Source organism: Gymnogyps californianus, chromosome 20 (assembly GCF_018139145.2).
Source record: "Gymnogyps californianus isolate 813 chromosome 20, ASM1813914v2, whole genome shotgun sequence".
Taxonomy (NCBI): domain Eukaryota; kingdom Metazoa; phylum Chordata; class Aves; order Accipitriformes; family Cathartidae; genus Gymnogyps; species Gymnogyps californianus.
In genome coordinates this window covers 10,119,648-10,145,318 of record NC_059490.1, presented here as the reverse complement: position 1 = coordinate 10,145,318, position 25,671 = coordinate 10,119,648, and the positions used below count along the sequence as shown (strand labels likewise).

The following is a 25,671-nucleotide window of genomic DNA, read 5'->3' as shown; positions in this document are numbered from 1 at the left end:
CTGCAGTACAGAAGTTACACAGCTTCTTTAGGACAATTTTAAGCACACCTTCCCTGCCTAAGTTCTGACACTAGTATTACATACTTCATTTAATTTAAAATAGTTTTAATAGGACTTAAGAAAAGATTTCTTAAGAACTTTATAATTCATCAGTGCCCTGCTGCATGGGCATTCAGGGATAAAAATGTTTTGGCTTGTAGATAGCTGAATTTGTTTGTAGTACCTATAGCAGTCATAAACAAAAATTGCTATAAAGAAATTAGATTTTAAATCCATGCATAATTTTAAGCTGGATTTTCATTGAACAGCCATTGAGGATATACTGCAATCTAAGTCTTAATACCACAGGGGTTTTTTATGCAAATACTTCTTTTCACATCAGTGAAGATATTCCAAGTATGCAATCATTAAATCCGCATTCACTAATTACATAACTGCATTTTAAAGTTGGTATTATTCAGCCTTCCCCCCAAAAACATACTTGAAGGCACCAGTATATGAACTATTGGCCTGTAAAATTTCAGTTCTTAAAAGAGCCATTGAGCTCAAAGTCGTGTCTGAAATTTCTGTTTCTTCTCTGCACTCTTTCTTGAAGACCAACAAGCAGCTCTCCCTGTCCCAAACTTCATAAACAACTTCGAAACCAGACCCCAAACAAAACATCCAGCCCAAGTCCTGCAGGAACCGTGCTGGCTGAGCCTCCGCTTGGACCGACCTTCCACGGCCAAGTTCCAAACCCCTGAAAATAGGGGGGAAGGGAGAAAACCCAAACCTGACAGAATCCTAACTATAGGAGCACTGTCTGTGCCGCTCTAAGAAGAACTGAGGTAACAGCAGTGAGTTGTTTCTAGTTTGCTATGTTACACAGACTTTCAAATGAGTATAACCTCAACGTTAAAAAACCAAAACAAAAAACCACAAAACAAAACCAAAAACAACACCCAAACCAAAAAACCACACAACCAAGCAGCCCCCCCCAACAGAAGAAAAATTAAGACAAGCTAGTGAGATAGGCATTATTAAAGGATTTTTACAGCTGATTTCTGCTTTTTAAATTAATATAAAGGAATCGGTTTCTGGTTGTACTATTGTTTAATGTAGAAATGAAGCATCACAAAAAAAGACCTGTTGTGCTTTTTGGCATTTTCCGCTGACCCCTGCAAACTGTACAATAAGTTGTGTTCTCCAGAAACATAAAATTGAACTGGATTGTAATACAAAACTATTAACTGGTATAAACAAGTTACTGCCTCAATTATTAGAGTAAGCCCATTCAAATAGGAAAAAAAGATGGCTGCAGCAAATAGTTAAGCGTTTCTAGTTTTTGCTTGTGGCATTGACATTAATATTTGTATAAGCTTACTAGGTAAAGACATGCCATTGCAACCGCTAAAGAACGTTCACTTCCTAGTTTTGTATCTATTACATGAATATAATTTTGCACTGATCATACATCTAAATGAAATAATTCTACTGTAAAAGTGAATGCAGGGGCAGAAATATTAAATTAAAGCCACTGGTCCAAAAAACTGTTTCTAGCAGGCTGGTCCACTTTTGATTTTCCTGGTCCTGTTCAGAAGATTAGCACTCTTGGTTGGTACCACAGAAAACTAAGATTGCTGGTCTACTGGATCTTCTGTCACTTACAGATGAACACTGGTCCAGTTCAGGATATTAAAAACAACATACGGTGGTTACTTGCTTAACAACCTATCGTGGTTCACAAAGAGTACGTTGCTCTCCAAAGTGGTTCTTTGCCACTTTTCTTCATAAGGCAGCAGCCAAGGCTAGGGCATTCTCCCTTTCTTGGTATTTACGATTAGCTTTGCTACAATGCATACAGTAGAAAGACCTTTCTCGTGTAACTCCTTATAGTACAGCACTTATTCTTTCTATATTTCACAAGAAAGCTCTTGATGAAACCTTCCATTCATAATAAGAATGCAACTCTTTTGAACTCAAACAGTTTTATTTAATGTTTTCTTGCAGACTTTCTGCAAAGTAGCTTCTTTTGAAAGAAGAGAGAAAGAAGGGGTTTTCGGGAATACCAAGTTAAAAATGTGAGCTGAACTAAACATGCCATACACATGCTGATAAGAATTTAACACACATTCATCCGTATGGGCACTCTTCAGCAGACTGGACCAGTGTTTCAATGCAAATTCCAGCCCCCAGAGAACTACATGGTTTAGATTTCACAGTATGACTTTTCCCCCTGTAACCTGGGGGAAAAAACCTTAACTGGTTAATTGACCAAGTTCTTAGCTACTCTGTCCATCCATGTTCTGAGACATCAGAAAAGACTGGACCACTTCTTCAGTGGATTGAGGGCTGGTGCTTACGTCCTCCAGAGCATCTGTAACTGAGAACTGCCGATCCCGCAACCGGTTCCAGTTGGCCAAAATATTGTGGTATTCAAAAACTTTCTCGTAATTGCCAATGGAATTGTACAGTTTAATGAGACCTCTGTAATCATATTCAAGTCCACTGTATCCTTCACCAAAAAGCTTCTTTCCTAAAGAAATCCAAAAAGAAAACAAAATTAAAAGGTAATCCACCCATACGCTGCATCTTATTTCTCACGTCATGTTTACCAACAACGTGAACCTTTTTGTTACGGCAGATCATCACGTTTTTGTTACGGTGCGTCAAGAACACAAGCAACATGCAAGCCTCCTGGATGATGGTTTGAATTCTAGCTAACTTTTCCTTTACGGGTATTCTAACTTGTCCTCAGGGACTCTACAGGCAGATCATTAATTGTACCATAGCTTTACATGCATAAAAATCTACCAGTCATACAAAGGCGGCAGTCATTTTGTGTCCCAATTTCACTCCAGATTCAATTTAAACACTGAGGTTCTTTTTCAGTTTTCCACTTTAAAATCATAAATTTTTCTGTAACGCACTGTACATGATAACTGTATGAAGTAAGATTGTCTGTCTCAAAACTGAGCTACAGCATGGCCCAAAGATGCATTTGATTTGGAATTGCAAGCTCACTGCAAATGATAATGGGCAATAAAAATATTTAATGAGAGCATAGTTAGGCTGACAGGCACAATAGTTTTCCATTTCTTTCAAAATTTAACTACATTCTGCACTAAAGGTCTAGCCACAACTGCAAAAATGTAGTCTAAAGACTAACACCCAAGCTTTTAATCAGTCCGTTTCCAGATGCTTTCAAGAGTGAATTCTGATGGAGCACTGAAAAGAATACAATTCCAGAATTCAGTCCCCAGGAGAACATTCAAGAAAAAGCATTATATTTAGACTGAAAACACATACACAATAAACATCTTGCATTTCATTAAGTTCTTTACTAAAAACTTTAACATGCTTTTTAATAACATTTCCTGTAGCATTAAAACTGCTGTAAAGTCACACATTGTAAGAATCACCTACCAATTGCTATGGATCTCAAATAAAGCTTTTCAGCGTTTTCATATTGATTCATATCATAGTTATAGAGAGAAGCTAGATGACCCACTGACAGGGCAACTTCATAATCTTCTTGACCTAGAAGCTGCTCCTTAATCTGAATGGCCTTGATGTGCATTTCTTCTGCTTCCTGTGAGGATCAAATTCACATAGGTCAGTCAGAAACCACTCACCATGCCATAAAAAGAGGACAAAATGGAAGGTTTAAAGACACATAACTATGCAGTGGCTAAACAGCCTGCAGTGTTTTATAAAAGGCAAAAAGTAAGAAAGCCAAAACCAAATCAAGTTCTCCAAATTCTTAATTAAGTGGATCAGCAAATAGTATCACTTTTTCTGTCGTCAAAATTGCTGTCACCCTGTCTCTGAAGGCATCATGCATCTTAATGGATTCTTTCTGCGCAAAGCTTTGGAGAGATGAATTATAAAGTTCAAGTTTTCCAACCATAAAACCACCAACTGAAGTTACGAATTGTGGACATTGAAAATCATCATTTGTTGTGACAGACTTATAGATGTCTTGCAGATTTTAAGTCAAGACCTTTACATCAATACAATCTTACCTTAAACTTTCTCATGGACTGATACAGTCTTCCAAGGTTGCCATAGTGTTTTGCTGTTTGTACATTAAACTCCCCAAAGGCTTTTTTAGCTAACTGGAGTGAGGACAGATGTAAGTCATGAGCTTCTTGAAGTAACCTCTGCTCAGTTTCCTTGTTGTGACAGTCTATTGCAATCTCCTCCAGGATAAGTGCTGAGTACAGGAGAGAAAAACCAACGTTACTGTGTTCCAAACACAGAGATGTTAACTGTAGGTAGCAGAAAGCCATCTACCCAAGACATCTCGGGAGACATCTAATCAGGCTTTGTGTTTATTACAAACTGTTTTCAAACAGGTATGACCAGATATCAAGCTCCCAACATATATTTTTATATTCTGTATTTTTACTCCCCACCTCCTCCTCAAAGTCTTCTGGCTAAGTTTTAAAGAAGTTTTTTTTTGTATTTTACAAGTGTGTTGACAGAGAACACTGAGGACTACAAATATTCTAGACAGTGACCTCCATTTGCAAAAAGCAACTCAAGTTACATTGTGTCTGTTAGGGAAGAGGATAAACATAGCTGAATGACTGATTTCAAACTGTCCCAGTAATGCAATTAAGGGTACTACCTTTAACTCTCTTTGACGATGCCAAGAGAAGATGGTCTTCTGGGAGAATGTGAGTTATAATGCCAATAGCACGTTCAGCATGGAATCTGAAAGAGTTTAAGTAAAAAATTCAAGATACATACATTTAAGTTTGCAGCTGACTGATAAAATATTGGAAACATTAATGCAATAAACAGATGCATTTAAATTCTAATTGGAAAGTCTGTATCATTTAAGAACACCTTTTCTCCATTTACAGTACTAAATTTGCTGCCAGTACCTCAAACGATCGTACTCACAGTGCATTATCAAATTTTCCAGAGCTGTACTGGTGAACATACGAAGAGTAAGCCAAGTCTTCATGAGCTGTAGCTACATGTATGTTTTTACCTCCAAATACTGACTGCCGGATATCAAGAGCTGTCTGAAAGTTACAAGAATACCATTTCATCAGTTAATACAGGAAAAAAAATCCCAAATGAATCTCTCTCACTGTTAAAAAGGGGAAAAAACCATCTACTGGCTCTGAAATTCTGTAGGCCTATGCCTACATACTTGAGGCAGTAAATATATAAAAGCCACTTAAGAGTCAGGGGGAAAAAAAAGAAAGCAAAACCTCATAGTCGGGGGTGTTTTGGTTTTTTTAAAGAACAAGCATTGCAGTAATTAAATCAACTGTTACCTATCTCTCTGAATTAACTGTGAGTTTCAGTAGAGACATTTGAGAGATTATGAATATCAACAGAAATTGAAGACAGACATTTAGCCCTGCTACATACCTGATAGATTGCAACAGATTGGCATATATTGTCTACATTGAGCAAGTAAAATCCATAGTCTAGTAGCGTATCAGAATATTTGGGGTGCTTGGCTCCAAAATGCTCCCTGTAGAAACACACTTATATTACAAATTGAGGAAAGTTAAGCATAATTTTGAAAGGGTTTGGTTTTTTTTTTGAATGCTACTTACCGGGCAAGGTATACTGCATGTTTTATCAGCTGTTCAGCCTTCTTAAATTCACGTTTTACAACACAAGCCTAAACAGGTTGAAATGAAGCATGTGAAGAGGTGTATATTCAGAACTCATCTCCTCCAGATACTGTCACAGTTGCTAACTACTATTTTTAATTTCAAAATATCATCATGGTTGCTAAAGGATTTTTCAGTTATTTAAGAAAAGGTTCGCAGATAACATTAATAAACTTATATTTTATTCTGCCATAAACACCTAACTAAAGGGCTACTACAGCACCTAGTCTAGATCACACAGAGGAACAGACCTCCTTTTTATGGAATGCTCCCAGGTTAACTTTGTCATGATGTTCATTTGAACAGCTGTAACTCAGTTTCAGAAAGAAAGAAAACACCCCCAAACCTCCACAGGTCTGAGGCCGAGGTGGACCGGTTAAACACAAATACCAAGCCGTAAGGCTCATGAAATGGACCTTGGCTACCCAAGTATTCTGGAGGTACTACCTATCCTCACCCATTCTTGGTAGTGATCTAGTTACAAAAGAAACGTGGAAGATTTTAAATTCACCTTTGAAGCTTGTCGTAAAACATCCACTACTACTTTTACAGGCAGGCCAACTGTGATCTCCTTCATAGCTTCTATACACCATTTATAAGCCTGTTGAACAAAGAGTTACTGACATAATGAAGCTGGAACTTCACTACGTTGCAACATTAAGAAAAATATTACTTGGCTCTGAAAAATATACTGGTCGTTTACATTACAAAATTTTAAAAATACTCTTTAATTGCTTATGTGTAATGAAACTTGTTCAGCTATGTCTTAAAAAGTGCTCTTAAGGTTAATAGTGAATGTGTAAGTAAGCATTTTATACTAACCTAAGGTATGTATTATTACAATGATTTTTACAGACAAAAAAGGGTATTTTATAATCTTTAAGTAATCTTCACAACTCCTATTGGGTAGGACAACTTCCTGGTCAGTGTACTTAGGAGCTAAAGGAAAACCAGAGTTTATATAGCTGTTTCACTTAAGTCACAGTTTTTACAAAATAGGTGCAAAGAGTTGTTACCTGTGTTCTGCTATTCATTTTTACCTATTAAAATAAGCTTTTTGTAATATTTCATTTACAGATGACCAACACACACTACCAATCTATCACGCATCATCTCTTAATGTTGGTCAAAGTACTGTTAAGAGCTTGTAGACTAACTCAGAACAATACATAGAAAAAAAAGTCGATAAATCAAGTGTTCCTCTGGTACTGCCACACAGGTACCAAAAGAGATCAGGAACTCCAGCTGGAAAGATAACGTGAATAATGAGCCAGTCATGGAACATCCCAGCAGATTTCATAACCAGTTTTCTGAAGAACAACAAAAACACATCCCACTCACCTCATCATAGTGGCTCTTGGCAAAGAGCAGTGCGCACAGCTCCCCATAGAGCGCTGCTTTGTTTGCTTGCTGACCGTGTTTTGCAAGTTTGTCCATGTAAGACTGAGCGAGTTTGAAAGTTTCTTCTCCCAAGTGATATTTACAGTTACCGTTTCGAACATGCAGCAGCCTTAGGAAGAGGTAAAGAGATCTTCTAAACAGTGTCTGAATAAACCATTTCAATATACAATAGCACCATGGATCTGCAATTTGGTATTATACTTACAATAGAACTGGGCTGTCATCCCAACAAAATTGCACTGCCTGAATTCAGTAATACAGAAGAACTATTTACAGAATATTGTTTCAGTACACCATGCTTTGTCTCTTGCATGGCAAGAATTTTTACTGTTGGAGAGGTCAAATGATTTTACATAGTGATGCAGTTTTACACATCCAATGCTTGATCCACTTTGGTATGGTGGCTTTGTGGTTTATTTTTCATAAAATCCATTCTTCTCAACACTGATAAAATTCCATTTCCAAAACCCTGTAATATACAGTATTAAATCCCTTCTACCTCCTTTCCAAAGTATGGTAAACTGAAACAGACACTGAGTAAGTACCGACGTAGCTAGTTTTCATGCATCTCTGCACTTTTTCCCTCAAACCTTAAGTAGCACAGTGCTTCACAAGTGGGCATTTTTTGTTTTGGGGGTTTAGGGGGGGTGGAGAAGGGGTGTGTCTTCACAAGAGATTCAATCACATCCATTCGACATGATACCCAGCGCTGACTTAGCACCACCAGAAAAGACTGCTTTATTGACCCAGTTCACAACAACTCTAAAAAACCTCTCCCCCCACCTTGTCCCATCTCCTAGCCTGCTGCCTTTCCATCTGAAGGATTAACAGAAGCTTCATGAAACAGCCAAATGCAGACAATAAAACACAGCACTACTGTCACATACTCGTTTCCCTAGAGAAGTAACAATTTCAGCTTCTGGCATCTATTTAAACAAAAGTAAAGAATTTTTTTCCTTAGTGTAGGCTGATGCTTATTTACTTTAAAGAGACACATTAGAAATGTGTGTGTTAGCATATTCCAAGCCTAAAGGGCAGAATTGTATTCCCACCCATTGCAGGCTAAGAAAAGGCAGCTGTTCCTTCACTACTGCAAATGCCTGCCATTTAGCACATGTGAAATTTTGGTAAATTAACCTCCATGGTCCCTCCTGGAAATCTGTTATTAGACAATGAGTAATAGAGATTGAAAAACATCAGGCAAATGGGTTTTTCTGCATCCTTTGCAAACCAGGAGGACAATATAACACAGGAAGAGAAATATACAAAGTGAAGCGAAGCAGAATGTAATGCTGCATTGGAAAGAGGCTAAAACTCTGAAAATGTGAGCTAATGTGTAGGTACAGCATTTTACACCTTTTATGACACATTACGATAGATCTTCCGATAAACTGTTAAGGGGGGAGGAAGGAACAGTGAGGTTTTTGACCAAATGTTTCCCTTCTCTAAACTTGTGTCCTGTTACCATTTACTCTGAGTAGAGATTTAAGTTATAGTAGCCATGCCTCCTGCAATAGTACTGTAATACATCTAAGTTTGCCCTATAAATTCAGCCTGCCTCTAACATAGCCTCTTCCTATACTTTCCTATTGAAATGTATAATGAAACTCAAACACTAACAAGAAAGGAAATAAAGTTCACATTTTAACAAGAAGGGAGTGGCAGGCAAGCACGCAGCAGATGTGTATGCAAAGAGAAGATCAAAAGACCTTCAAAAAACCCCTGAAACAAGCTACATAAACAAACACCAGCTTTCCAGCATGGCTCAAGAACAGAAAGAAAAAAGCAACAGCCGCATTTTTCCTTAAATAAGGTCTGAGAACTAAACATGATGTAGAAGCGCACTATGTTCTTGGTCACAGGCAGCAGAAAACTATCTAACATTCAAGCAACAAGAGACAGGAATTTTAAAGAAACTAGAGAGAAAAACTAAGCAATTAGTTTCCCTAAGGAGGGAAACTATACACCATTCGATTGGGAGCTGCTATGCAACATCAAAAATACGAACCCCAAATCCCATGCAATGGTATAAGCCAGTAGAGATAGTACCGCAATTTAGAGAAGCGCCTGGGAAAGATAATATCCAGTATCTGGATGCTTCAGTGGTAGTGTCTAAAAACAAAGAAATCTACCAAAAACCCAAGCTAAACCTAACCCAATCCTCTGGGATAAGCAGAGTTTATGTGATCCAGTTTTGAGTAACAAGAAATCCTTTATTAATCCAAAGGAATTTTAGAAGATAAAGCCGAGAGGAAGAAAAAAAATGCCTTAGGACATTTATGCTAATAGCTATGAATCTTCTTTGATGTCTGCAATAATAGCTTTTGGAGAATAGCCCCCCCCCCAAAATCTAAGAGCATACAAACGTAGCAAACAATGTTACACAGCAGCTTAGGAAGTCTAAAAACAACAGAAAAAAACCCCAAGAATCAGCAAAATGTGAAACAATGAAGTGGGACAACCACATGTTTGTATTTTGTATTTGTGCCTTATTGTTTAACATACAATAATGAGAGAAAGCAAACCAAAAGGAGCACAACACATGCAGGAAAGTAGTATACAAGCTTGTAGAAATCTCAAGTCTTCACATTTTCTCAAGTTTCTCCATATAATTTACTACTGCTAGTACAAAGAAACACCAAATTATGTCTAAATAACACAAAACCTTACATGTTTAAACTGCATTTTATGAATAATGCAATGTATTAATTAAAATCCCAGAGATTAGATTTTCTAGCTTTTAGAATAAGAGCAGCCACTTTTAAAAAAGTGTGTTGTATTTTCAAAAGCTGGATTTAAATTTTGTTCTCTTAAAACTCCACCTAACTCCAGAGCAAGCACAGTGGTAAGAACAAGATATTCTGCAGTAGGGATTAGATGGTAACAACAAAAAGTTTATCTTACTGCCTCATGACTTCAAAGCTGAGTATAATTACTGCTCTCTCCCACAAAAAGGTGTTTAGATTTTACATTCTTAGCACTTCTGAAAGTGTTTCAAATTCTATTTCATACATTTCCAAATAAACGATGCTGTTACTTGATTGTTTGGGAGATGCCTGAACATAAAGCAGTATCTTGTCACTCACACTCTTGCCCAGAGGGACTTAACGTTACATGCAGGCCATCAGCTTTCATGACAAGAACAATGACTGTCTCTACCCAAACAGAATTAACTTCTCCAGTTCAGAAGAGTTCATTCCAACATAGGATGGCTTTTTCTAGCACAAAATAAAAATCATCTTCCCACAACTGTGTGGGCTGTATGCTGTTGTCCAACAGAGAGAGTTACCTTTTTTCTCTTTCTTTACCCTCTTTTCTTTTTTTCTATTTGGAGAAGGGGAGGGAGTTTATTTTTAAGGCAACTTCTCCAGCTTGCCAAACAGCCTGATACAACTAGGAAACTTTTTTTAGATTAATTAGAAGGCAAAGGACCAAGTACCAACAGTGCTACTATATCCATCATTCCCCAGTTCTAGGAAGCTGTATACATGTGCCCAGTCTTCTCCTGGCATCATCTTATTTCTGGAATGAAAGCCAGTGGTAGCTGGCAAGGCAGAACAAGGCAGAGCAGCAACCGTTGCCATGGCCCTCTGGTTGGCACATAAAATAAGCAGCTACTGGCAAAGCCTATTTACTCTTCATATTTGTCCAACCATAAACAAGATGCAGGGGTTTTTTTGGAGCAGTTTTCCAAAACAAGTTTTGCCCTATATTCACATAAATACAGTACATACTTTGTTGTTTGTTACAGCAGCTAAAAAAAAAATCCTATTTTAACTATGCTCACTAGCACACAGGTATTCAAGTGCATTCCTGCAGCACGCAAAAGAGGTCAGTCGTGGTGCTACCAACAAAAACAACCTGGCTACTTGCTGTAGTCTGCATCAGTATAGCACACGTTCAGATACACAGACGTAAGAGCAGAGCAACTAAAAATGATAATCTTTGAGGCCTCTCTGAATGGAATTTGAATCTCAAAGGACCCCACTACAGGCCTTGAGAAACAAGGCAGGTACAAAACCCAATTGCCTCCTAAAAACAAAAATTCTTTTCCAAATGTTTAAGCTGTGGCTGAAGGTGTCCACAAGAATTGGACATCTAGAGATTTACCTAATCACATAGTTCAGTAGCTCAGCATGGAGCAAGAGAACTCACTGGATCCAGAATCAGGAAAGGTATGTTTTCCTTTTATTTCTGCTCAACTGTATTTATATCATTTGTGTTTGGATTTGGCAAATTCTTCTTGTCGTAAATATAATTTCAGCAAACACCAACACATAACATTCCTTCACATGCAAAAACCCTTGGAAAAAACCAAGGTGCTGGACCACTCTTACTGTCCAGCACCTGTTACCTATGATATATTATGCAGAAAGGCAAAATGGTGGTTTCTTCCATTGAACTGTGCTGCCAGCTTACAAGTTGAAAACCCAGGGATTAGCGTAAAATAAGCACCTTCTGATCTTCAGCTCTAGCCAGGAAAGTATTTTGGTGCAGCAGAATATCAAAGGGAGCATCTGAAGCTTGATGGGTCCAAGGCAGCTGGTAACACATTAATGTGTATTTCACAGTAAGACATACAGGAATTAAAGGTGAGCTCACCTTACACAACATTCTACGGCACGAAACCAGTGAAGGATTTCATCATGAAGGGTGCATAACTGAAGGCAGGAAAGAAAAACCTTCTCAGCATCACTGTACCAGCCTGCATCTGATAGGAACCCCCCTGGAAAAAAAAAAAAAAAAACAAGAACAAACAGAGATTTGAACAGCAAAACACCTTTTTAGGAGAAAAAGGGTTTGCTCAAGTCTTATAAGATGACTACTTATTTCAAGGTTAAACCCTCCAGTCCTGAATTGAAAAGGATGAAACATAAGAGTAGAAGAATTTTCCTTCAGTTGAGGATGACCTTAGTATTACATAGTTTTCCTACAGTTTTCTGTCAAGAAATACTAAGCAATACTAAAATTATGCAAAGTCTTATTGTTAAGCATTGCATCTGCAAACAAATTTTAAATCTAAAACATTTGAAATAGCAAAGATAAGCCTATATATTCTTAGATATTAAAATCCAATATATTTTTCTTAAGAGACCAAGTAGTTTTCTAAAAACCACATTCCAAAACCACACATGTTCTTTAAAAAGAAATCACAGGCATTAACACAAAAAAAAAAAAAAAAAAAGACGAGCATTAGCTTAACTGAAGCTTTCATGAAAGAAAGTAGCATACTTTAAACAGCCTATCATCACCAGTTACCTAAAACAAAACCGATCTGGATTGCTTTTTCTTTTACAGCAGAATCCGATTCTGCAATGTAGGAGCACCGTCTACTGAAAGAATAGGCGAGTACAGAAGCAACTTTTACTCCATGGTCCATCAAAGCCTGAAAACAGTGATGAAGCAGATGTCTGAAACAAAAGAAAACAGAATTCGATTACACATGAAGTTTTTAAAACACTACAGTCAGTTGGCTCTTGAGCGCCATGAATTCAAATGAGTAGTGATTCAGAGAAATAACTCCAACCCTCTCTCAAACCAAAACCAGATGAATACAAGCGTAATCGTCAATCTCAAGGCTAATGGATTACAGTTGGTGGATTATCCAACAAATAAAGTGAGCATACACAAAGTTCTTTACAAGGACACCCTCCAGTGTAAGCAAAACACAAGCTACCCACACAATATTAAAACTGGAAAACAACATTTTCAGCTAAAACTTAGAGGACGGGAAGCCTCAAATCCACCCTCACCCCACAACTCCCACAGAAATTGCAGAAAAACGAGCAGTGACGAACCCATTAACATCACACACACGCAAACAATGGGAGGGAGGTATGTCTAAAGACTCAGAGCTTATTCTGGTTACAAAGAATCTGATCTAAAAAAGCCAAGTTCTGAGCATAACACCACAAACTGGAATATTTAATGACAGGAAAACTCTTTAAACTGGGGCAATCCAATCAGCTTGATAACCCTTCACTCAGGATTTGCTACAACAGCAAGAAAAAGATACTTTGCCGTTGCTCAGAGACTGGCTGGGCATTGATCAGTTGGTGGTGAGCAACTGGGGTGTTTTGCATCACTCATTTTTCTTGTTTGTGCCTTTTTCCCCCCTCTGTTTTTTTCTTTTTCCTCTTTTTTTTAACTATTGAATTAAAATTTTAGTTTAATACAGTTTTCACGAGTTTTCACACTTCTGCCCTTCCCATTCTCTCCCCATCCCACTGGGTGGGTGAGCGAGTGGCCGTGTGGTGCTTAGCTGCCTACCGGGGTTAAACCACAACAACTGACTGAATAGCAACAACAAAGAAAGCACTTTGGGAACCAAGTACCACAGATGACTTGGTACATTTACGCAGAAGTTCTGATTGTTTTCTTTTTTGAGACAGAGAGAAAGACACATCTAACTTAAAAGTTCATCTTTAAATCTAATGAGATATTCTTATGGTTATTAGATGGGCTAGTAAGACCAAGAAAATTAGAGACATCTTCCAAATTCAAAACCTAGATCAAGAGGTGAGAGCTGAAATGAGAATTATCAATATATTAAGATACTTACCTTTTATCTAAAGCTCGTAGCACCTTTGCAAAAACTTCTAGTTCACAAAATTCACTACCCAGCTGGCATAAGCGGCCCTGTTGGTAAAGCTGAAAGAAAAATATAAATAAATTTTAAAATTTAAGACTGAGTTCTTCTGGGAAATTTAGCTTAATAATAAAAATAACTTATGATGAAATCTAGACTTCAAAGTATTGAAATACAGCAGGCTAAGTAGTAATAGTTCCCCTATCTCCACAGAGGAGTACAACTTCAGTGTTTAAAAACTGAGCACACAAGCTATGAGAGCTCCATAGGCAGTTTCAAGCTGTTTTTATCTACGAATGTATTTTCAAGTATCTACTGTGTCCACCTGCATCATAAAGCACTGCAACACCTAAGCTAAAAAGCCAAGACAAAACCAAAAAACTCCTGAAGTTAGCAAAAAATACAATTAATAGCTTCTTTGATACCAAATGCTTTGAAAATATTTTTTAAATGACACAATCTAGCATACAGCAGTGCAAATATATATTTATATATAATATAAAACCTATAAATAAACCCCAAACCCACAAGCTCTGCAAGAGGTGACTCACCAATACCCAGAGCTAAAGACAGGCATGAGCCCTGACCCCATTAATACCTGAGCTTACACAAGTAATTTCTGCACGAGTAAATGGGAAAAGTCAAGTGAATCTGTTCATGCGTTTATTAAAAGCAATGGATAGTTTTATGCCCAAACTGATTTGTGTCTGCAGATAAGCAAATATATCAGTTGACTTGTTCATAAAAAACAAACCATGGAGACAGTTCTTTATGCAATGCATAGTTAAGTTGCAGAACTATCTGCCACATTATGCTATAAATACTAAGAATTTACAGAGGTACAAATGTGACTGCACAAATATATGCCAGAAAAATCCATTGCGGGCTATTAATTCCTGATATCTTGAAGCCCCTGAACCACAAATGACGGAAAGCAGGATATGTAACCTAAGGAAGCACGACTATACACTTGCCATAGTCATATGAACCATCTCCAGCCTCTGCCAGAGGCACAGTACTGGATCACACAGGTCTGTTGCAGTACAACTGTTTGTTATTTTAGGTGGTGTTCTAGAAAAAAGACACACACCCCCTTTTTTATTTAAAAAAAAAAAAATCTTTCTGTGAGGCAGTAAGTCCATGGGGAAAAAGGGAGAGGCCAGCAGCTCATGTCTCACAGGCACTTCCCTCCAGAAGCTGCATCTTTCAACACAGGCCATTCAAGATCCATTTCTGTTCTTCTGTGGTATCTGGGCTATGCGATGCAGGGATCGGAAAACTACAGTTTACCAGTAGACACAAATCAGATTATACACTTGAGTTTCATGCCGTCATGAGCACGCATGTAAAGCACTGCTACGTTGCACTCTTAACAGTTTTTCAGAAAACCCTAATTTCTAGTCCATATGTTAAGACATTCAAACATACACTGTCCAAGATGGGCATATTCATACCTACAGCAAGGCCCTCCATGCTATCTAAGCAGGTTTTACAGCTATGAGGAGCTTTGACATGGAGTGCAGCTACCCTTATTATGTAAGCAAAAGTAAAGCTGAGAGAACACGTTGTTTAGAGATGCTCAATTACAAACATAGATTTAATGAAAATGTTAATATTCCTCCCAGTTTTAATAATTTCTTAAAAAACTTTTATTGATAAGCATCTTGTGTCTGGTTCACCTTTTTCTCCACAAACACTGGAAGCAGATGAATTAGTATTCAAAACACAGCATGTGAGAACATCTCCTCCAGCCAGAAATTTAGTTTTAGTCAACTCTTCTTATAAAAGCACGATACTGATTCTACAGCACAGCAAGTTTGTTATTTTAACAACAGAACCTACAAAAAAAAACCTTAAAAAATACTTTGACCTAATAATGTCAATTGCCAGAAACGAATGTTTTCCTTTTAGTCGTCTATTTCGGGGGGGGGGGAAGGAACTCTTTTAAAAAACAGTGCGAGTTTGCATGCAAAGTTACTCCTCAGATAAAACCATGCCATGTCCCTGTACTTCAAAGGGATCAGAGTTTCTTCTGAAGCTATATTCTCTCTGGCAGTGAAAGAACATCCAGTCTGGTGTATTTAAAAACTACAGTCATGGTTAAGTGTTCTCATTTTCTTCAACAGAGCTGTCTAATGGTAACTGTTCTATAAAACCTAAAACATAGTCTACACAATAAAAAAAAAATTATTAAATCTTGCTTAGTATTCCATGCCCAAAACTGAAGGTGGACATCTTAATTTCTGGAAGAAACTAAGACACATATCCAAGCTATTTCACCAGGATTTAAGACAATCGAAAGTACTATCACATGTTCAACAATCAGGCTTTCAATCAAGTACATTACCATTTCCTCTTATCAGCTTGCAGTGCTAACTAAAAATCCCAGAGATTACTCTGATACTAGTTTACCAAATACTAACTGTAGTATGACTTTTTCAAATTAATGTATTTATGAGGTTACATAAACACATCTTGTAATGTGCCCGCCGTTACATGTGATTCTTAAATTGCCAACGAATAAATGCCCTGGTTGGGTGGGAGGGAAGGGGGAGATCCCAAACCACACCCTCAGTTTTGATGTATCAGTTATTTCAGGCACATGCAAAATTTGGCTTATGGCCCAAAGGTCCAAGCCTGCTATCTTCACATCTCTTCTCCCAATTCAAAGGTTAACACTTGCACCATTCTGGCATGCAAAAAAACCCTATCTATTGTTCACTGGTATAACCAGAAATACAGTATCCTCGGGACATTTACCACGCTATTCACCCCTTCCCTCGACATACTGGCAAACATTTTTAAGGAACTAACTCAGCTTGAAGTCTCTTGAAACTGTTGTAGCTGTTACAGCAATATTTTTCAAACAAAATTTGACATGGAAATAGTGAGTATACGTCAAACTGTGAAGCAATTCCAGGAGATTCAGTAATGCTCATTTGTCCATTGAGAAGCAGTTGCAAGCACGGAAGAAATGGTTCTCTTGTTAAAGCTCCAGAGAGACAAAATTCCTGACCACAAGCCTTGCTACATAACATGAAAAACAAAACAAAATAGTGATTCAAGGAAAACATGCCCTGACAAGAATGGCAGAGGTTTGGACTTCTGAAGAACTATTCTTTTCTTAAGAAACAAATGTCTTTTAGACACAAACTTAACCTATTTGGAGCTTAACAGAGATTTATTTTTCTTCAACTATGGAAAAATGAATAAAACCCTACAATATGACTTCCAACTTCAGCAGCTTACACTGACGCATTAATTCTGGCACTGAAGACAGGAACCAAGGTATAAGTTTAATACATAGGCATATTATTACACACATGCACAATCAAACTGTTTTGCATAGCTGTGAGAAAGCCACCATGATCCTCCTTCAGGATCTAAGGCTTAATATTTAACTCATAACACATCCACCTAAACAATCAAAAGCTGCATATAGTGGTGTTCCCAATTAAACATCTATTATTACATCATCATGCACATATAATTCTATTAAAGTTCTTGTCAGATTTCTCTCTCTGGATAGATTAAGCTGAGCTCTAACCGCTTCCTAGCAAACCCCTGAAAATAAAGACAAAGATATGTTAAACTGCTAGCAAAAGCAAAGCCGTAACACAAGAGAAAAAGCTATATAATATTTGTATCACCAGCATTCTGGGCTGTTTCACTGTGTACAAGCACAAGAGAGAAGAATTCTTCTAAACCTAATGAAAAAAATAATAAAAAATATTTTTCTAAAGCAGCTGGAGATTAATTCTAACCAGTTGTAAAAGGACCCTCTAGAAGAGGAACTGCAGCATACGCAATTTGAAAAATATGCTCCTATTGCTCCAGTTTGGAAGAGGACTGAAAAAATAATATCCATATTTCAGTAAAAATTAAAGAGACAAGAAATTCCAAGGAGCTCCCCAACATGTTTAGTAATGTTCAATATTGTAATGTGGAATATCATGCCAAATTTGGGAAGGACTGTATACTTCATAGAATCATAGAATGGTTTGGGTTGGGAAGGGACCTTAAAGATCATCTAGTTTAATCTACAGACATGAGTATTTGGGAAAAAAGTTTGGCTGTAACCACAATCTTCCTTCCCTACTTAACAAGGAAGGAAAAAGTTTCCTGAGAGTCAACAGTGCACTGAATCCATTTGTTGACAAATGACTCATAGACGGGGCGGGGGGGAACAGCCTTAGAAAATAATCAGTTAGAAATTTAGGTACATTCGATTCTTTTAAATCAATTTCAAAACCATCTACAACGCCTCTGGACAAGCACTAGTTCTATTGGATATTGTTTAGGGCATTAAAAAAGCAAACTTTACAGCTCTTCTTTGGAAACATACTGCCAATGACTAGGCTGATCTTTATGAACCTCAATCAAATAAATAATCAAGAGAAAAAACCCAACCTTACTGAATAAGCCTTCAGAGACAACTTTTGGAGCCTACTGCTTTCACACACAGCGCACTTCTCCACATCTTCCCACTCACTCCGCTTTCTGTACCTTATCAGCAAAGTTTTTTGTTTCACACCTACAGAGTCCAGCACAAGGGATACAAAGTCTGAGCCTTACAGTCACACATGCGTATGATTCTCCGCAGCAGTAAGTGGGGAAACCCAGTTTGCTTTGAAGTTAAATCAGTGCAAAGGAAATGAAGTGGAAATAGGAATTATGGTTTCAGCAGGAGCTGAACACCTCTGTTCATGACGTGACGTCATTATCTGAATTACAATGAGTTCTAAGACTCAACAAGGATACTGAAAAAAAATGGGGAAGCTAGAGCATATCAGCATTAGAAAACATGCCCCATAGTCAGAGGTTCAAAAAAAAGAAAAAGCAAACCGAGTAATACGAGTTAGAAGAATGGTAACCAAAGGCAAGAAGTTTCAAACCAGTAAAGACATAACAAGGAAAGATGGTTCAGTTCTAATCTAAATTTAGACTATAGAAATAAGGCACGTGTTAAAACAAAGAGTAATAATAATTGGAAAACACTCATGAAGTGATGATTCTCCTTCACTGTGAGGCTTTAATTTAAAAAAGGTGATACAAGGATATGATTTAATTCAAGCAGTATTCAGTGAAGTCCTACTGCACACGCTACTCTGAAGTCTAACCAGATGATCAGAATGGTCGTACGTGTGTCTGTGCACACATGCAGAAATCATGATTGTTTCCCACATATATATTTAATTTCTGATCCCCAAAAATACAACAGCATGAATGTAATTTGGTCTTTGTGAAGTCACACTGATCAGTCACAGCAGAAGTCCTACAAAATCTGACCCATTCGCTCTGGGATTTTTTACCTCCCTCGTACATTGCTTGCTTATGACCTTGTTTGTACTCCTCTGGTCAGAAAACCTCAAAACTAAAGCAGCACAGCTACACTTCATTTCATGGGTAGCTTATCCTCTTCACTCTCGTCAAATACCCAGGAGACTGAAGCCTTGGGACAAGTTAGTTTTATTCTAATCTTATAGAAATTAGGCTTATAATCATTCTTCATCAGTAAAAACAACCTCTACTGCAATGCAGAGAATGGACATTCTATTGCTTGTTGTGAACAGTCAGCAAATTCCTGTTTATTCATTTTGTTTGGTTCAAAGAATACCTAGACGTGATACAAGAGCTTTTATTAGCCATGCTTGTTCTTTTTTGGATTAGCAGAATACAGTGAGGAGACATGATACTGCAGCTACACTTATTATTATAGAAGTTTGAGCTATCAGGATCTAAACTCAAAATCTGGTATTTTGATTAACATCAAGGTAGGAGCACTTCAGAAGTTTTATCTATCATTTCAAAGAGAAAGCATGATAAAACCTTTTGGATTTTGCCTAAAAATTTTAATGCAAAACAAGTTAGCATAGTGCAATTACTGAAGGCTACAGGTCTGCACTAACTAAAACAAATTAATGTCTTCTCCAATTGTTCCTCTGGTTAATGATCTCACCAGAAAACATTCAAAGAATTGGACCCAAATGATTTTCAAGAAAAATCAATGCAAAAAAACCACACAATCCAGAAAAGACACTCCAAAAGGAAAATAAACATTGGATGAAGCTCCTTGTTAGCCAATACAAGTCCAAGATCAGCCTGCTAGTGCGTAACTGCAACAAATACCTGTGATAGAGAACACCAGAACTAATGAAGCAGTAACTCTTCAAAAGCACCATGAGAACCAAAGAAATGAAATAATTACGCATAATAGAATATAAAGCTGAGGCACAGAGGAAAGAACTGAATTCTCCATAAGACACTAACTGAACGGTCATCGGACTAGATAGTTCAAGATCTTACTTCTGTCAACAGAAACTAAATTCTTTACATGAACTCCCTCCCTCAAAACACTACCCTCTCCCCAACAAACTACAAAAGATAATAATTTGATTTTCCTCATTTTGTGGTTGGTTTTTTTTTTTGTTTTTGAGGACTTACAGTTTATTCCAGTTGTCACCTACTTTTTAATACAGAATTTTGGCATTTACAAATGCTGCCTACCTGCCAGGCATGTCTTATTTTAACTGAGATCCAGCATATTTCTTTCTTTGGCTTCTAAAAACTAGACACCCTCTCTCTTCCCCCCCAAAAAAACCAAGAAAGAGAACCAACTAGTTTTACTAGGAAACAACACAACCAGGATATACATAAACCTGGCCAAGACACAAAGGAAACAAAATATGATAAGTTTGCCCGAGTTTTTTTTCCCAGATGCGGGTGTTACTTGTAACAATACTAGTTATTAGGCTCTTCAAAATACAGCTGTGATTAATTAGACATTTAAATATTTTTTAGCACAAATGTAGACTTGAAAATTTCCAGGATATCCTTACTAGTAATCTGCTCTGCCTCTATTATTTTTCAAATGGTTGCAAGGAAAAGTCAAATGCCACTTGAAAAAAATCCAGTAACACCCTGCTGGACCAGTACAGGTTTGTCGTTTTACTGCAATCATGATTATTTGATACTGCCTTTTTTTAAAGCTTTAGTCATTGTTGAAGAATGCTACAGAGTGATAAATATGCTTAGTATTAGGAACCTGCCTGCTTCTGTCACCTTGCAGCAGAACCTATTTCTTACAGAGTTCACAACAAAGAACACTCTGCAACTATCCCAGGTTTGATTCCTCATTGTTAACTGCAAATGCACATGTTTATATGGCATGTCCTAGAAGTTAACAGTTCTGGAATATGTAGAATTAAAACTAATTGGATTTGTTAAGGAATGGGAAATAAAGGCAATATATTATGACAATAGAGCCAAACACTGGATTAGATGGTACCCTGGGGAAAAAACAAAGACCAAGACACTCTGCTAGCATTTTTCTCCCTTTTAAATAATAGCACATTGACTATCTCCGCTGTTGTAATAGTACCGTATCCTCCCTATGTCTTCTCAATGAACATGAACAGGCTGGCAAACTGTGCAAGATTGGCAAATGTTAAGTTCAAGTGTTCATACCGACGAATATGATAAAGAAGTCTTGTATGGCCACAGCCAATTAACATCTGTGTATCAAAATAAACTCTGACTGACACTACCTTTTATTTTTTGCAAAATCAATGGCAGTTTCTCCAATATCACAAACCATGACTAACACCTGGATAACAAACCATTACTTACCAGTTAGATGTGAAAGACTGGAAACATTTTTATTCCTTTTAATAATCACAGAAAGAAAGTGATTCCCTATCTTTTTCAAGGTCTAAATGCAAGTATATTCATGCAAATCCTCAATTACACACTTTTCCTCAGTTGTCTTTAAAGAATAAGTACTATTCCATATGATACTAACTGACACCCCCTCAACACAGCAGCAACAATCACCACCATGTAGTCAGAACAAAGATTTAAAAGTCGTCTAGTCTGTCTTACTTTAAAGACTGTTAGTGACTTTGGAAATTCTACTTCTGCTTTAAAGAACTGGATGGTCAGGACGTATTGAACATAGCTCACCAACCTGAAATGGTATTTAATAGCCACGTGATTTGGAAAATAACTGTATCCAGAACCAAAACACTAAAACAAGGACCATACACAACATGAGAGGACTGTCCAAAGGTGTGATGCTATCCTCATTCTAACCTAATTCAGCTACATCACTTGTATTGCTGTAGCCATCCAAATCTAGAAAACAAGAACCAGTTACTAAGTGTTGTACAGGTGCATAGAAAAACACAAACACTGTTCCAAAAGGTTTGTAATCTGGGCTAGACTTCAAGGCACTCATTGCAGGCAGACATCTCTGCATATAGAACACCATTTAGTAAGGGCTGAGGACTTCCTCTCAGCATCTCATCCAAGGTTTAGTTACATTTATATATAAGCTAATTTGAATGTGACTAATAAAGAGGATAGGTTCTCCTACACAGAAAAGATATAAAAAAAACCCCAAACCCCACAACTAGTGAAGACATGGAAGACTAGCCTACCATTGGCAGCAATGGCAAAACACTCACTGCACCGTATAGCCTAGTTTTATTTATTCTGTATGTGGACATCTCATAGATGTGTATTCGTAAGAGGAATACAGGTGCACCTTACACATTTCAGATTATCGAAGACTGTCCTGTTGTAAAATACAGAAAAGCAATGCAAGTTACTGTCATTAACAAAAGTTATCCTGGCTAGCGATTAGTACAACAGAAACATTATTCTGAGGACAGGTACCTAGCATGTTTATTATCATCTGCCCAACAAGATGACATACTAATGTACACAACCAGAACAAACAGATTAGAAAGTCTCATTAGAAGTCAGATATACTGCTAGTTCTTTTTTCATTATGGAATAACTCCATATGAATCTGATTCAATGCAACCACTGAAAAGTGCTAATAAAAGGATAAGAAGTCAATGATCTATTAAGCTCACCTACAGATGAGTTTTTAAACAATTTGGGAATAATACATACTTGGATATTTCTATCATTAGAAGGAGGTTTTGTTTTTATGCTTTTAAAAGCCACAGAGTACCATCCTTTCATCTGAATGAACATCAGGACAAGCAATGCCAAGAAAGTTTATTTGTCAATGGTCATACCTACTAACAGTTAAAAATAAACCCCAAAATATTCTTCTACATTGTTACCTCTGTATCTTTAGTCTTTATCTGACAATTGCCATATGTCAACCACATCATTATCTGTGAGCATGCTGATATGTGGTAGAAAGAGGTTTCTGTATTTCTCAACACATAAGGCAGACAAGTAATAGCTAGTATACAGAAAACGCACATACCTGTTTCAATGCTGTAGAAACAATTTCCCTGTCTCTAGTGAAGATCAGCCTTCCTTATAAATACCACTACTCCACACATATGTGATGGGCCACTACCCCTGGTTCATAAAGATTCATCTAAAGAATTACTTCATTTAGCACACCCTAGATTTTTAGAAATTTACTGGCAGAGGAAAGAAGGGTTATCCCTCATCTTAGGTTTGGTTGGGTTTTTTTTTTTAGACATTGTTTCTCTCCTGATGAATGCTCATTTCCAGCCGTTCCTGTACATGGATGAAATGCCTATTTAGTGGACAATAGAAATTAATGGACCATCTCAGTGTACCTTTTACTCTAACTCTGGATATTTTAGAGGCAGCTGAATGAGAAACAGCCCTTTCATGAAAGAATGATTTAAGGCTAATAAACTATATCATTAAATGAGTCTCACTTCTTTTCATCTGGTTCCTACCAGATCTTTAAAGAAGATACAAGAGCATGGCAAACTCTGCTCCTTCTACCACTGACATCACCTTCTCCAATACATTAAAAAAAAAAAAAGGAAAAGGAAAAAATATATTCCAACACAGATAGCTTGGTCTCATCCTGCCCCTACCCGTTCTCCGGCTCCAAAGGCGAGGAGGCATCTTCCTCCGCCCCCGGGCCCTCACCCCACGGCCCCCCAGGGCCGGCCCCTTCTCCCTGTCCTCCGCAACGGGGCTCCCCCAGCCTCCCTCCCCGCGGCCCCCGGGCGTTTCACGTAGGCCAGGCGCCCACGAGTGGAGGGGGGGGGAAGCCGCAGGCCCCCGGCCCTGCCCCAGCCTCCCCCCGGAGCCTCCTCTCCTTCGGCCGCAGCCCAGGCGGCCCCACACAGGCCCTCGCTCCGCCAGCCCGTCCTCTGGGCCCTCCTCCGCACCGGGGGCCAAGCGGCGAACGCGGGGGGGCGAAGCCCTACGCCCCCTCACCTCCGAGCCCCCCGGGGAGAGGCCTGGGGCAGCCCGGGAGCGGACCTTCCCTCCCTCGGCCCGCTTCTCCTTCCATCTCCCCCAGGCCCGGCCGGGCCCGGCCTCGCTCGGTCCCCCGCCGCCTCCCCGTACCTTGTAGTACACGTCGAACTGGATGTTCTCGGGCAGCGAGCGGATGTCCCGGCGCCGGGCCCGCCCGTAACTATCCACCACGGCCGAGATCGCCGTGTTATAGAGCGTCTCGGGCACCCACTCCAGCTCCACCGCCGCCATCTTGGGTGTGCGGAGCCGCCTTCCCCCCACCCACCTCCCCCCCGCCTGCTTGCCCGGCCCGCTCCACCTCCCGCGCCTCACGCCCCGGGGCTCCCGCCGCCCTGCCCGGGGAGTGAGAGGCGGTAGCGGCCGGAGCACAGAGAACGCGGGGATGATAGGGGGGAAGCTAGGCGGGAATGGAATCATCCACCTGCCTGCGCGGAGGCTCGAGAAAAAGAACGTGGGGTAGAGGGGAAAGCCCGCAGGAGTGAAGAGCTGCGGGCCTACGGGGTTATATCGAGGGGGTGAGAGGAAATATGGGGGAGGAGGGTGTGGGGGCGAGGGGAATCTCTGCTGGCAGTCATAGGGAGAGAGAATTGAGGTGTTGTGGTAGGGTAGGGCTGTGACCTGTGGCGGGAGCGTGGCCCGGCCTTTGGGTGACTGCCCTGGTCAGGCACAGTGCCTGCCCCACGGCCGACATGGGCCTTGGGGCTGCCTGCCCTTGGGGGTTTGGTGGCTCCAGGGGCTTTCTTTGTACAGGGGAGCCGGCTGAGCACCCCCAGCAGCTGGCCTCAAGGGGGGCCTTGAGTGTCCCCCCTCACACGCTGAGCTCTAGGGCCTGTCCAGCCCCAGACCTCTCGTATGAGTGGAAATGTTGGTATTTACAGCTTCACCTGTGGTAACATACTGCTAATATTGGGCCTTCTATGGCTTTCAGGTGTGTTGGCAGCTCAAGGTGAGCATTACTTGGGAGCCCGGCTTTTGAGGGAGTTTGCTAACGTACCTGAAGTGCACCTGCCTCGTCTGGTGTTCCTCGCTGGCTGCCATATGGTAAAAACACTCTTTCCCTGTGTCAATTAACCCTGTGACCCCTCATGGAAACGGCACTATATTTTGTCAATATCTCATTATCTTTATCAAGCTGTTTGAGGCATGTTTTTCTTCCTAATTTGCTTTCCATGTGGGTCTTGCACACACCACTAGGAACATATTGGGTAGTTCTCGGACACAGATGGTAGATTTTTAGGCAGAGGCAATTAAGATCATTTGGTCTAAAACAGACTCACACTGTGTGTAGCCAGTGATTTAGCCACCCCAGTGCAATGCAGGCAAGGACTCTGAGATTACTACTTGGTGTAGATTTTGACATCACACTAAGTTAATATCACTCAAGTTTGACTGCTCTAGTGTGGTCCTGAATAAATCTTTTATTCAGAGTTAAATATTTTGCATTTTTCAAACTTTTTATCATACACATGGATAGAAAAAACCCAAACTCTAGATGCACTAACTATGCTAGGAAATATTTCTCCTTCTGTCAAGTCTTATTTTGGTTTTCTTAGCTAATGTAGGACTGCTACTGTGACTTATTGTTTGTTCTTTTTTATTTTAAAAATTATAGGAGGAAGAGCTTCTGCCATTTCACTTCGGAGACTGTTTTTAATAATCCTAAATTGTTGCTATTCCTCCCTCCCCCCATTTTGTGAGAGGACATTATTCTTTGTCCTTTACTTGAAGAAAGAAATGTTATGGGGTGGGAAGAAAAGAATGTGACATAAACAGACCATGGAAGATTGCTTTGTCCAGTTTTTCCTTTTGCATTTGCCTATTGGTGCCTTC

The 25,671-nt window shown here is 39.0% G+C and overlaps 1 protein-coding gene across 1 annotated transcript; it reads right to left on the bottom strand.

The window, feature by feature from the left end:
- Positions 1-160: 160 nt before the first annotated feature.
- On the bottom strand, positions 161-24,072 carry APPBP2 (amyloid beta precursor protein binding protein 2). The gene is made up of 13 exons (XM_050909081.1): positions 23,932-24,072; positions 13,585-13,673; positions 12,282-12,433; positions 11,625-11,748; positions 6,963-7,131; positions 6,133-6,222; positions 5,562-5,629; positions 5,371-5,476; positions 4,891-5,015; positions 4,613-4,698; positions 4,005-4,195; positions 3,406-3,571; positions 161-2,515 (listed from the first exon to the last, which is right to left on the bottom strand). The coding sequence occupies exons 1-13, from the start codon at positions 24,070-24,072 to the stop codon at positions 2,262-2,264; spliced, it is 1,761 nt and encodes a 586-aa protein (XP_050765038.1). The 3' UTR covers positions 161-2,261.
- Between the last annotated feature and the right edge of the window lie 1,599 nt (positions 24,073-25,671).